Source organism: Zophobas morio, unplaced genomic scaffold (assembly GCF_036711695.1).
Source record: "Zophobas morio isolate AGI-343-1 ecotype UQ-CSIRO unplaced genomic scaffold, CSIRO_AGI_Zmor_V1 ptg000049l, whole genome shotgun sequence".
NCBI classification, from domain to species: Eukaryota; Metazoa; Arthropoda; class Insecta; order Coleoptera; family Tenebrionidae; genus Zophobas; species Zophobas morio.
This window is the reverse complement of record NW_026972154.1, coordinates 2,903,242-2,917,642: the sequence shown is the minus strand read 5'-3', so window position 1 is coordinate 2,917,642 and position 14,401 is coordinate 2,903,242. Positions and strand designations below refer to the sequence as shown.

Sequence of the window (14,401 nt, the reverse complement as noted above, 5' to 3'; positions counted from 1 at the left end):
AATCTAGTGTGAAGTAAAAACTTGTGAAAAAGTTGCGTGAATTAGGAACCGCAGAGTATGAAAATTTATGTTCGGTTTAAATTATACAACAAAGAAAATTACTAAAGTTAAAATTGCGAGATAGAGAAAATTGTATGATGTGAAAAATTGCAAAGCTAACAAAATTACATGAGTTTAATATTTGCCACACTTTATCAACGATTCGAACGAAGAATTCACATAATATTAAATTATGCCACACTTTATCAGAGATTCAAACAAAGATTTTACATGATCCTAAATTATGCCATTATCCAAGTGATCGGTTACTTAAAACAAGTAGCTTTGAGAGTTTATATCGTGGACTGTGCCCATGTTATCCCACACAAAACAAATGATAAATAAATACAAAATGCATCCTGCGTTGTGAGAAATATGCGTCTTGGTGCTATAATTTCCAACGTTGCGAGAAAATGTCTCGACAATATGATGAAGATCTCATGATGATAACAGCCTAAGGGGAGAAATTTTTTATCCCCCCCGTACCTCAATCCACGATATTATAAGTTCTACCGCACTTTACACGGTCTTTGTCCCAGAGTGGTACAACCTTAGGTTAATTTAACTGCCGTAAATAAACTATTAGTAAACTTGTGTGAGGAATTAAGAAGTGTTATGATGTAACACTTGAGTATGAGCATCCAGAAATCGTATTTATAACTTGATAAACAAAGATGAGTCCTGACTAAGTAAATCTCATGAAATCTCCTAACAAGTGCTCTGTTAGAGCTAGTTAACGATTAAAATCCTGGCATGAACTGTGAATTTACAAACAATAAACAAATTTGAGGGTTGGGAGGATTGTTTTTACTGAAATTATTACATTATCCACACTTCATCACTTCTTACTCGAGATTTATAATAGTTATTTTATGGCATTTAAACGAATGTGAAACGTTGGTCCACTTTGAGAGAAAGGACCTTGAAAATTATCATGAGTTAAATTAATATAATCATGGACTTGAAATGGAAGGTGTATTTTTTATGTTTATTTTGTATGATATTATTTGTGTTTATTTTCTTACATCCGAATTGTTTTCTCACAGCTTAATACTTATTCTCAAATTATTATTTTGATTTTAATTGTATTGTTGTGTATAGTGCATGTCTGCTTTGTTTTATGTGATGTGGGAATTCAATGGATGATTGTTTGCTTCCCAGCTTCAATAATTCATTTAATCATCATCAGAATTTCGACACTACAAATTTCAGATTAACGCGGTCACTATATAGTAGGGATCTCTACGCAGACCTTTTTTGATTTGTTCTGAACTTAGCACCTCTGAATCAATAATAATAAAATCAACGAGTTGAAGTTCATTGGTCAATATTAGCAGGAAGAATTTTCAAGATTTTAAAAGTACTAAAAGTTGTCAATTATCATATTCCTTCTTTTATCATGATGAAAATTTAATATGTTAAAGGTATCACAGTGCAAAATGTATTTCCATATACATGTTTCGTCATATATACCGTATTTACCATATAAACATGGTTTTAATTAGTTACTGTTGTTTTGATTTTGAATAATAACAATTTGGGTTTATGTCTTAATTGGAACTATTTTTGTAGGTCAACTGTTTCATAATAAGTCCTCTGTGTCTGGGCTGAACCTGTTTGGTTTATCTTGATCTCATTGAATTCTGTTTTATTTTTAACTTTCAAAAGAGACAAGAAGTCTAAAATATTGTATACACTTCGAGTGAATAAATTTTAAAAACAGAAAATGATTATGGGTTTGAAACTGCATAGATTGGCTGTTTTAATATAATACGTTTTGTCCACATATCAACAATTTGTCTACCATAACGACAGTGCCAGTGGGACAAAAAGAAAACAAAACAACGACCATTTTAAAATCCAGAACAAGTTCCACATGTTGTTGGCAAATATGTATGTTTTGTGGACTTTTTACAATTTATAAACACACTTAATTATTTTCTTATCACGATGCTACGATTTTACTACTTGTTCCCACATTAAATCTTCCAAATAAAGAAATATTTTTGTCACACTTGAGTAATTGTTGGTTGCATATCTAACGTGTTAGCATAATTAAAGGAGTTTTCATTTAATATTTTGGTTCATTTTTGACTAACACCAAGCAAATTATAATCAACAACTTAAGAATTAGTTTCAATTTAACTGTCAGATTACAACCCGATTGAAATTTACATGCATTTATATTATGCCAATTTCCATTCCCATGTGATACTTACCATAAATATAGAAGGAAGAAAATATTTTTTACAAGAAACTATCTAAATAATGGAACACTGTTACTAAAATTATTGAAATTATTTATTTTATAATTAATTTGTTATTAGCAACTTTAGGTTGGCAATGCCTCAACCGTAACCATAACCTTGCCATTTTATTTTGACAGTTCTCCAACTAACCTTAAAATAAACGTGTTTATTTCTAGCGAAAAGTCAAATGATTCGCCCCCTCTCACGTTTTAACACACTCTGGGAAAAAATTGGGGTAACATGTTATAAACAACCCCACCGAACTTCACTTAATCATGGCACCCCCAAACCTAACCTCACTTTCACACCGGCTCTCAACTTCCACACTACGCTTAAAAACCACACGAAAATCTTCACAGACTTCGAAAATAACTACGCTTATAAACTCCTGCCACCCATATCCAAATTTGAACCATCACTCAGCGCCCCCTCCGCTATAACAACCCTAGAAGCCTTCGACAACCACCTCAACCAAAACTGGAGGGCTTCCACCGCCACAGCCATAGTCGAAGCATTCGAACGAGTCAAAGACATCACAATTTCGCACAAGATCACTCTATCAGACAAACGCTTCGACAAACTAGTCGACGGCTTAATGGACCACTGTGAAAAATTAACAGACGATGAGCTCCTCCGACTTCTGCTAACGTTGCTCGAGTACCCGCCATGCGACGCTTCGAACTCGCGCAATTTCCACGACGTCTGGAGCTGCCTCGACGATATATGTTGCTGGAAAATGAGCAACTGGGATTTGCAGAAGTTGTACACTTTTGCTGATGTGTGGTTTCGGTGGAATTTGGGGCGTTTGAGTGACTTTGTGTTCGAGGTGTTGGACAGGGCTACGTTCAAACCGCATCGGTTGTCGAAGAATATGCTAGTTTACACGTTTTTTTATTTTAATGTGAATCGGAGGAAATCGGTGCCGTTTGAGTTTGAGCATGAATTGGCACGGAGGATTGACGAGTTTAGTATTGATGAGTGGGCGATTATTGCGATGGGGTATTTTAAGACTAAGTCGAAGATTAAGTTGCCGGAGATTGCGAGTGCGATGATTAGGGCCGTGAGTGAGAACTGTGAGACGATTAATGAGATCAGTTTGACGGCGATTTTAAAGGTAAGGAATAAATAAAAGTGAAGGGAGTTAGTTTGTTTTTACGACACTGTAAAAATTGTAGTTGTACTCTATAGACACAGTCCACCTTTCTGTGCCCAAAAAACCTGCCGCATATTATAGTCTTTACTCGGTTTTCGTAAAACAGCCCAACTACCCTGACCGGCAAAAAAAATTGAACTAGTGATCGTTATTTATATTAAGGGTGCCCAGTAGCAGACCCAAAAATGAGATAAATAGAATTTCATTTTACGGGCGTAATTTCAACTTTGAAAAAAAGATCGACATTTCAATTGATAGATTATGTCTAAATCTCTGGGGAAGACACAATATTTTTTAAAATAAGTGATTGTTTAGTGTTTAATTAATCGTTCATTCTTCGAAGGAAATTGCATTTTTAGACGAGGAGAGAGCATTTTTCGCTTCAACTTTTATATCAGTGCAAAGACAACATTGAGCTCTATGGGGAAGACCCGGTCATTTTTGTTTAAAATGTATATTTATCAAAATATTTGCTTTTTAAAAAAATACTGAATAATGAAAATAAAGTGAAACTAGGCAACCCTATTTACAAAGATCCGTTTCAATAAATGGCTGAGTTTTACACAGCAGGGAGCCTTGCCGACCGATCCTTTCAGGTAATCAGTTCAGGTACTTTAGGTCATAAAACTCATAAATACTCTTAGCTGACCAACATTGTTGAAACTCTTTTACAAGTCGACTTCTTTCATTGCTGACATAATTTGATTTAAAAGTATGCAAATTTTTATAATTTTATACATTCTACTAAAATATTTTCTTTCAAAAAATTATTCAAATATTTTTTATTAATCTGTCATTTTATATATTAATCAATACACAAAACTGACAAGATTTATTTTCTCATCACTTCACTAACCACTTATTTACCTGAACAATCATATTTATTTAAATTTAATTTTTTGATACTCTTTTCCTCACTACCTATGAGGTAGAGTATTATAGGCACGTTTTTTATGTGGTATGTCCAGTAAACCTATTCCTGTGTGTGTTTATACTAGAAGTTCAAAAGATTTATATGAACTGCACATGACGCGAATGCAAATAAAAAATTTTAATTGTACAATTTTTTCTTTACGATTTGTCTAATGGGTTGACTTGTTTAATAACGAGAATCTACTCTTTCCGGAAGTAAGGCATATAAATAAAATTTTTCTAGGGCTCTATCATATTATTTTCCCAAAATTTATCATCTCGTTGAATTAAACATTATTTAAATTGGTCATTTTATATATTTCTACGATAGCGTTTTTGTTTATTAAGCCGTCTGGCGATGCCGCTAAAAATGTACAAACCGCATTGTCTTATTTTCAGTTTGGTGTTACTGCAAAATGCTTCAGTTGCCCTTGCTTCATTTTCTATGCAAAGATTTTGGGAGAGTACATGCTGAACTAGATTTGCAGGGATGTAAAATGTTTTTCACAGTACAGTAGGATTAGCCGTGTTACTTGTTCTCTCATTTTGCAAATTTTACCAAAATAACGTTCGGTTAGTCTAAAGGATTTTTCTGCGCACCATTCTGGATTATTGCGTTCGCTAATTGTGTTTTGTTCGATTAAAAAGACATCAAAGTTTGAAAGTTTTTTGAGAAATACTTTTTGGGCTGTGACATATCAGGTATTTCAATTGTCTCGTTAGATACATCGTCGCCCGAGAACTTGTATGATCCACATACCGGAGCGCGCTCAGGCCAATGTCGACTCTATAAGCCTCCAGAAATTCTGCGGGAAATAGTTATTATTTAGATGCTTTTGTTTACACGCATCTCACATGTTTCACTCGATTTTGACATGCAACTATTTTTTTGTTTAATTAAGAATTAATTCTTTCATTGCGTTTGATACTAACGTCCTAAATTAGCAATACTAGTGGAACAGTAATCATGCAATAGATTTTTTGGGAAAGTACAGTTATTTTTATGTTTTAGCAGCAATGTGTTCTACTTTCTATTAATTTTTACATATTTTTAGTCACAATTTTGGTAGTTATTTTTTACTTTTATTTTTAGCAATAATAAATAGTCCAAACATGAAAAAATAAAAAAAAATATAATTGGAAAATCTAAAATTTAGAAATCGAGAAATTGAACAATCGTATAATTGAAAAATCGAAACATCGAAAAACTGGAAAATCGAAAAATTAAAAAAAAATGGAAAATCAGAAATTTAATGAATTCCGAAAATTGAAAAACTGAAATATGCATAGAAGAACTGAAAACGCGACAAATCGAAAAATCTAGAATTTTAAAAATTGAAAAATGAAAATATCGAAAAGTTGAAAAATTGCGAAATCGTATCATTGAAACATCAGACAATTGAAATCGAAAAATAAAAACATGGAGAAATCGAAAATTTGAAGAATGGAAAAATTGAAAATGTCAAAAATTAAAATACTGAAAAATTGAAACATCAAAAGTTGAAGAATCGAAAAACCGAAAAGCCGAAAAATCTCAATAATGTATTTATATGCTACTAAAAAATTGATAACGTCATCTCAAAATTTTGTCGAATAAATTCTACTAACAATATGCAAAATATGATGAGTTTTTACTTGTAATTTATCACTGCATTCATATTTTTTAGATTTGCTTATATACCTAGGTGGCTCAAAAAAATTAATGAATGAGTCAATTGATTAAATCAAGAACGACTCACTCCATTTTCCCAGAAATTTTGTGAATACTGTTATTTTTAGTCTAATCCACATTGATTTACGTGTCCTTGTAAAATGTTGATGATTTCATCACAAAATTGTGTACCTAAAGTAAAAATTTAACTCGAAAATGCTGGATATGTTTCATTGTATTTTAGGTGCGAGGGAAGTTCTGTCGAAACAACTTTCCACCAATTTTTTTGCTGTTATATTTGAACATAAACAGTTTATTTTATGTATTTTTAAAGCATTATGAAGAAAATAAAAAGTTGTGTTAGACTGAACCTTGTGGGTTTCTCAATCTATTTTCCGCAGCATTTTAAACTTTCAACTCAATTTCTTTCGAAATACATACAAATGGATTTCGATGGTTATTTCCCTGTACCCTTCATTTCAAAATAAATAAACTTATCTGGTATTGTTTACCGATTTGCATTTTATGACGGTCTCCCTACAGTCACCATAATCTCTCGTGTTTTTGGGTCGGTACCTGCGATGGGTCGGTACTTTGGGTTGCATAGTTACGAAAAATAATTCTTCTCACTGGAACCGATTTTGCGGGCCACGACTGGAGACCCTTAATGAACCATTCACTATTGACACATTTAGCAAAAAACAGAAGACAAATAAACGCAGAATTAAATTTAATTTAACAAAATATCAGAAACAGAGCAAGTACGATATTTTCTTAATGTGTTTTTCATCATTTGATTATAAGTTTACCAGTTAATAAACGTTTTGACGCGAAAACAATGCCGTTAATTCTTACAGACGTCTCTCAAATTGTCGCTCTGTTTCTGTTATTTTGTTAAATTTAATTTAATTCTGCGTTTATTTGTCTTCTTTTTTTTTACTAATTTATACATCATGTGTCAATAGTGAATGGTTCTTCAATAAAATAACGATCACTAGTTAAATTAATAATTTTTAAAGTTTGGTTTTGTGAAATTTTTCAGGGTGGCTGGTTTTTTTGCCGGTCAGTATAGATTACATTGAACACAAAATATGGGATCTGAATATTAACAAAACAACCAAGAATTTCAACCAACAACGAATTTACAAGATATTACATTACGTCACACATTGTCAACAATTTTAAACAACAAAAATTTACATGATGTTAAATTAGGTCACACATTATTATCAACAATTTCAAAGAAGTAAGAATTTAGGTAGGATAAAATCACACATGAAATCGCATTCACAGATTACCTCGTGGACCGAAACCTCCACACCACATACAAAAAAAAAACTGATTCAGTACGATCAAAATCAAAACAAATGTTCAAACTTTAGCCGCAAGAAGATTATTGAACTTGCAAGAAAATAATTAAATCTGACACAAACTATTAACCCATATTCAAGGCTCCCCGTTTTTTTAGTCCACTTTCAACCCTTTTCTCAAAATGGACCAACGTTTAGATCAGTTTCAATGCCATAAGTGAACTAACATATTAGCAATCTCGAGTGAGAAATTAAGAAGTGTGTTACAACGAATAAACGTCCAGAAACTTTAGTTATAACGTGATATACAAAAGAGTGAACCCTGAATAAGTGAATTTCCTAACACGTGGTCTATATGAACAATTTCATGACTGTTAAGTTGTATTAGAACCAGGAACGGTTGAAAATCTTTATGAGCTGTGAATTTACAAACAATAAACAAAAATTTACACCAGGTGTTGACATCGACGAAACTTCACAAACCCAAATATTCCGCCAAAATTAAGACATGCGCACAAAATTTTGAAAAACCCGCGAAAAATTCGAAAAGTGGCCATGAACTATGATCATCAACAAAATGGAACCCTACGTTGTGTTTTGAAATGGCGGAATGTGTTCTGATGCAAAGTGGCGCAGTGCCGAGCGGGAAGAGTGTAGGAACTCAAAGTCAACACTGAAAGGGAACATATTTTATTCAAGTTTGGTAAAAGTGGTTAGAATTGAAAAAAATCTTTAGTATTACAAGTAACAAAACAAATGGCCGAAAACACCAAACAAACAACAAGTGACGCATCAACACCAAAACAAGCCTACCTTCTCATGCATTACCATTACCAACCCCTCACCAGTTACCAACTTTAAGAGTGACATTCACTAATTCTCTAGACAGTCTATCACCCCTAACTGAAGATCTCCGCACATGGTTGCCTATGTTTAAGGATTTCTTAACTTATTACTCAAATTCCAATTATTCAAACGCGGTTTCGTGGCATGTTTTTATTCAGACTGGGACACCACACTTTCCATTTTTAAACTTAAATCCGTGACAAGTTGTCAAACTTTGTAATGCTAATCTTGAAGTGATTAAACTATAGAATTAAAGGCTTTTTTTAATTGAGTTCAACAGATCGTGAATTTTTTATTTTGGAATAAGTTATACAGGATGCTGAAAAAATGGCGCACCAACTCAACGGTACATTATTAAGTTCACAAGTCTAAGTTCGGGATAAATCAATACAAAATTCCTTACGTCAATTTGACGTTCACTTACAGCATCAAAATATCGATTTAGACCGATAAATCAAAAAACTGTAAAAATTAGTCACACTTTTCCAATTCATCCTAAACAATTTTTAAGTTTTTTGTTATATTATAAAATGAAGAAAGCAATGAACGAAAACAAGATACCTCCAAAATTATTTTGAATAATGGAAATCTAATTGATTTCATGTATTCAACACTAAGCGGTGGGCTATATTTTCTACATTTGGGCCCAAAAATTTTTTCAGCACCCTGTATAACCACTTACACGGTTGACTTTATTTAAAAAGTGTTAAATTGCCAAAAAAAAAAACATTTGTGTATGAAAAAATAAAAATATGAACTTTTATCACCAATGCAAATTTTTTTGAACATCACAAATTTAACCACAAAAAAATAAAAGAGAAATACACAAGTTAGGTAGGTTCCTAGTCGGCTAAGGTTACAAATCCGCCATTGCAGATAAGCATTCACTTGAACACGGCAAGGAAAGAAAAGCTCTCAATCTCTCAATTAATTTTGGTTAAAGTTAATAACTCTTAAATTTTGATGATAGCATTAGTATGGGTACTACTCTATATACAAGGAAAAAAACAAGTAAGATGGAATCATGTTCAACTCTCTAAAATCTCTGTCAACAATTTTAATTAACAAGAATTTACACGAGTTTAAATTATCTGTTAATTCAAGTTATTGATAAATCAATTCCCAGATCACCTCCTGAAGCACCTATTACATATAAACAAAGCACGTATCAAATACGGAAAAAAATTGGTCTCGGAAAAACGGTCGGCGTACTTCGAGACCAGATATTCAAGTGGAAGCCGCAAGAAATTTTTAAATCTCTAAGAAAATGTTAAAGCTCTCCCATTTTTCGAGTCCACAGGACTATTAATGTAACCGATAATAATTTTCAAGGTCCTTTCTTTAAAAAGGGACCAAATAAGTTTCGTGTGAGAAGTTATGAAAAATCTGTGTTATCGTATAATAACTTATTAACAAACATCCGGAACCTTAAATATATCGTGTATATTATAGTATTAAATTGTATTAAAACCATGAACAGTTAAAAATCGTAACATGAACTATGAACTTACAAACAATAAAAACAAAATTCCACGTGTTGATGAAACTGGTCAGAATTTTTCGAAGAAGACCGCGGCATCGAATGCGATTCATTTTCTTTAAACAATTGCCCCTTTTATGAAATCACAAACTAAATTTAACCTACCAACTTTTACTACACGTTTCACTCACTACATAACAAGCACAAGTGGCGGCCAAAAACAGAAAGTGAAAACATTTTCCCTAACTACTAGCAACCTAAAAGGTGACATTCATATATGCTATTGAAATGAATGTTTCTTCTTTTCAGCGCGAAATTTAAATTTCCCGCGTTAAAATGACATGTGAAAAAAATTTGAAGAACCGCGAAAATTTAAAAATTCAAAAATTTGGCCTTGGTTGTGATCGTCTAACAAGATGAACCCTATATTGTGTTTCTTTTTTTTGGTGGAATGCGTTCAGATGCAAAGTGGCGGACTCCAAGGTTGGAAAAGTACAGCTAAAGAAAACACAAAATATATGGAGGATACAAAATTATTTATTCCTCCACTAACAAAAACAGAAAAAGAAAAAGCTATGGCTAAGTTCCGCAGGTTGAAGACCTTCTTTGTTTTCAGCTACAAAAAAAAAACTTGCCAAACTTTGAATTAAATCAAATTAAACGTTCTGAATCAATGCAAATATTTGAATTTCACAAATTTAACAAAACAAAGAAAAATCTTAATTAAAGTCACTGGAAGTAAATACACAAGTTATTACGGACGTGTGGCGGCAAATTTAAAATTGTGGCAGTCAACAAGAGAACAAAATTTTAATAAGAACTCTATACAGCGGAGCGCATAGTGACAGCGGCATCCCTACCGCCCCTGACTTCTATTAAAGGCCTGCATCCTTTTGTGCAGATGGCGCCACCGCCAGCTCGACAAGGAACCGCGCACTCCGTCTCCGCCACGTGTTTCTGTGTTATTTACTTCAATTCCATTTAAATGTTCAATTACTATAACTCTGATATTAAACTACACCTGAACAAGTGTAAAAGTTTCAAAAGGAGTAATAAACGACATTTAAATTCGTCATACACTCTCGCGAAGTTTTAAACAACAAAGAATTCTTATCTGAGATTAAGATTGGACATCAATTAATGCGGTGAAAAATTGCAAAGGTAACAAAATTACATCAGGTTAATATTTGCCACACATTATCAACGATTTATACACAGAATTTACATGATGTTAAATTATGCCACACTTTATCAACGATTTAAACAAAAAAATTACACGATGTTAAATGATGCCTTGATCCAAGTGACTGAATACTTAAAAAAAAATTGCTTTGAGAGTTTATATCGTGGACTTATCGCAAATAAAAACACATGCTAACTAAACACAAAATGCATCCCGCGTCGTGAGAAGAGCTTCTCGGTGATATAATTTCCCACGTTGCGTGAAAAATGTCTCGGTGATGTGATGATGATGATAATGATGATGACTGCCTAAGGGGAAAATTTTAATCCCCCCGTCCCTCAGTTCACGATATTATGAATTCTATCGCACTTTGCACTTGGGACAACGTTAGGTTAATTTAACTGCCGTAAATGAACTACATATTAGCAATCTTGTGTGAGAAATTAAGCAGTATTATAATGTAACACTTAAGTATAAGCATCCAGAAACCTTATTTATAACATGATAAACAAAGATTGAGTCCTGACTCAGTGAATGAAATCTTCTAGCAAGTGCTTTATTTGAACAATCTCATGGCTGTTAAATTGTGTTAGAACCAGTAACGATTAAAATCCGAACATAAACTGTGAATTTACAAACAATAAATTAATATTACACCACGTGTTAGCGTCGGCTGAAAATTCGCATATTTTCGATTAGAAAAACAGCAATAATTAGCTATGCTTGTTGGGGAAACTGTGGAGTCGTCATCGATACGATTTTATTTTAGTTAAACAAAAGCTGTCCCGTTTTTCTTACTACCAAACCAACTAAACATAACCTAGCGTCCTTACCGCGTGCTTTCACTCACCAAAATAAAACAACAGTGACGCGTCACCACTCTCTAGCAAAACAAGTCAACTTCTACCAACCCTCTCAATAATAATAATAATAATTCAATCAATCAATTTAACACGATATTTTGGGATTACTACACACTTCAAAAATAAGAAGCAAAAAATGGCAGAATGAAAATGTAATATACATATTTGCAAAGGCTTGGATCTACAAAGTGTAGTGGGATGATCCTAATAATAATAAAAATAACATAAAAGATGACGAAAGAAAAATGACGTACCGGACGGGATTCAATCATTGAGATGCTTCACCCTCTCTAATTCGAAGCTACTATAAAACTTTACTGTTCTCTCTTTGTTTGCGATCAAATGCAACCGTAAACAGCCCAAAAGGGGCTATAATATATATTATTCTTGAGGAGTACTCATAGAGTGTCAAGCTTCCTTGAACACAAATGTCCTCGCTCTGTCAAACGTGCCTACCGACAAGACAATCCCATTTTTGAACTGAAACTAGTCTGTGAGACTGCACGATTCGGCGCATCATATGTCTTCTCAGAATTTTTCAAGAAAGCTAATCCAGTCCAGAATGGTCGGGCTTTTTTATGTGATTTTGACCAGAAATCTAATCAACGGTCTATGATTTGGTCGCGAAGCCAACTATTCTACCCGTGTTCTCATAGTCGGACGTAAAGACATCATGAACTTGGTAGAACATGTACAGGGTCCAACTGTTTCCCGCTTGGGCCCAGTCTTTCGTTGTAAATTCCCATTGTTCGGTCCCATGTATTATTGGAATGGTGATGATTCCTCGCTTCGGCTTTCTCATGTATGACCATTCGCTGTACGTGGACTTAACATCGGGTTCACTTCAAGCGACATTCCAAATTTATAGCCCCATAATTTGGGAACTGCAGGGTCAAGCCTCCGTAAGTTCAAAAAGTCCGCACAAACACAAAGATAGGTTAACTGAAGAACTAACTACTCTACTCGTGTTCCTAGGGTCGGACTTAAAGACACTATGAACCTGGCAGAACGTGTGGAGAATCGAAATGTTGCCGTTTAGGTTCATTCTTCCGTTGTAAAACAGCATAAAATCCCCTTTCCCTCTTAGAATTGACGATGAGATTTACTTCACTGATAATGTTCAAAGCAAAACAATGTTTAAAATTAAATCATGAATACTGTAAATTACTGTGTTAGAATTCCAAAATGAGAAACTATTAAATTTAAATAATAAGTAATTTAGAAAAAAAACAGCTAGTCTAATCAAAACAATAAATTATGCACAAGTTTCAAATACTTCAACACTGAAGACTTGCATCTTGCATCCTCCCATTACCACTGACTGAATGAATCTACATCCCGAGTGGGCAACGAAAGCTCCCCACTGTGCAAGGAAGGATTTTTTTCTGGCGCTAAATTTAACTTGAACCGGGACACTACATAATCAGCCAGTAAATCAAGATCTAAATAATTGGGAACAATAAAATAAGAAAAATAATGGAACAGACGTCAGAACAACCAATGAAAGTGGAATATTTAGGTTCAAGTTATTTTAAATATACGTTCTTTTGAAAGTATTGAAGTTCTAAGTGTTCTTGAACTCGAGTACATTCCAGTGAGTACAGATGTCGTAAAAACAAATTAACGCTTGCAGTAATATAATAATAATAGTAATAGTAATAATAACAATCATCACTAAAACAGGCACTTAGATTGAGTCAACGTGGCGAAGTAGCCTCCGACATCCCCCCCATGTTGGACAAAGTAACCCTCCAACTCCCTCGACTCTCAATAATGTCCCTCGTCCATGTAGCCCTCATAGGCACCCAACTCCAACTCAAACACGAACCATCTATACGCAAATGCGCCGACCGAATCATCGCAGAAATCGAAACCATAAGAATCAAAGACCTCGAACGAATCCTCCTCGCATGCTCCATGTTCAGCATAGACACAACCCCCAGCATCTATGAAGTTGCATCCAAAGAAATCCTCAAACAAACCCGACGAAAAGAATTCGTCCAATACAACAGATGCCTCCCCAGCATCCTCAACTACCTGAGTTTGCGAAAAATTTACTCCCACAACCTAATGAACGACGTCTTGAATGACGAATACATCAACGAAACGTACGGAAAATCCTCGAAAAACGTTCCTAGGGACTTGTTCTCGCTTGATACTTGCGTGGAAGTTGAGTGCCCGGATTATAAGGGCAACCGGTTGAGCCCCCAGAAGAGGTACAAGGCTGCGAAGTGGCTGTCTGAGTATGCCCCAACTCGTGATCAACATAAGCGGTTGTCGTTGTCCGATAAAGCGTACTTGGAGATCGTTGATTCGCTTGTGGGTATTGTGGGGGAGGAGCGGTTATTACGTAGCGATCACGTGTTGCCTCATTTTAGCAAACCAGGTGAGAGGACGCCCACTGTAGCCATTTTAGGGGCGTTTTTGATGGAGTTTGGTTGTAGATATTATCCTGTGTAAGGATCAGGTTAGTGGTGAGTTTGTGGAGCCCTTTGGATTCGAGAATTATGTACTAGGAGACGTGATGAGGCCGTTTAATGTTGAAAAATACAAGTGGTATGCAGTGATGGTGTTGACGCCGAATTTGACGTTGAGGGATGCGTGTGAGCCCTTGGGAGGGATGATCATGAAGGAGAGGCAGTTGAAGACTATTGGGTATACCCCGGTTTTGGTAAGTAGTCGTAATATGTACATACAAATAACGGTAAATTGTAT

The 14,401-nt window shown here is 34.3% G+C and overlaps 1 protein-coding gene across 1 annotated transcript in view; it reads left to right on the top strand.

The window, feature by feature from the left end:
* The first annotated feature begins 2,421 nt into the window (after nucleotides 1-2,421).
* The window catches only part of LOC135142619 (FAST kinase domain-containing protein 5, mitochondrial), a 12,292-nt gene continuing 312 nt past the window's right edge, over nucleotides 2,422-14,401 (top strand). The window contains exons 1-3 of the mRNA XM_064074359.1: nucleotides 2,422-3,402; nucleotides 13,370-14,072; nucleotides 14,131-14,357. Coding sequence (XP_063930429.1) covers nucleotides 2,476-3,402; nucleotides 13,370-14,072; nucleotides 14,131-14,357 — 1,857 coding nt within the window. The 5' untranslated portion in view covers nucleotides 2,422-2,475. The remainder of the gene's footprint in view (nucleotides 3,403-13,369; nucleotides 14,073-14,130; nucleotides 14,358-14,401) is intronic.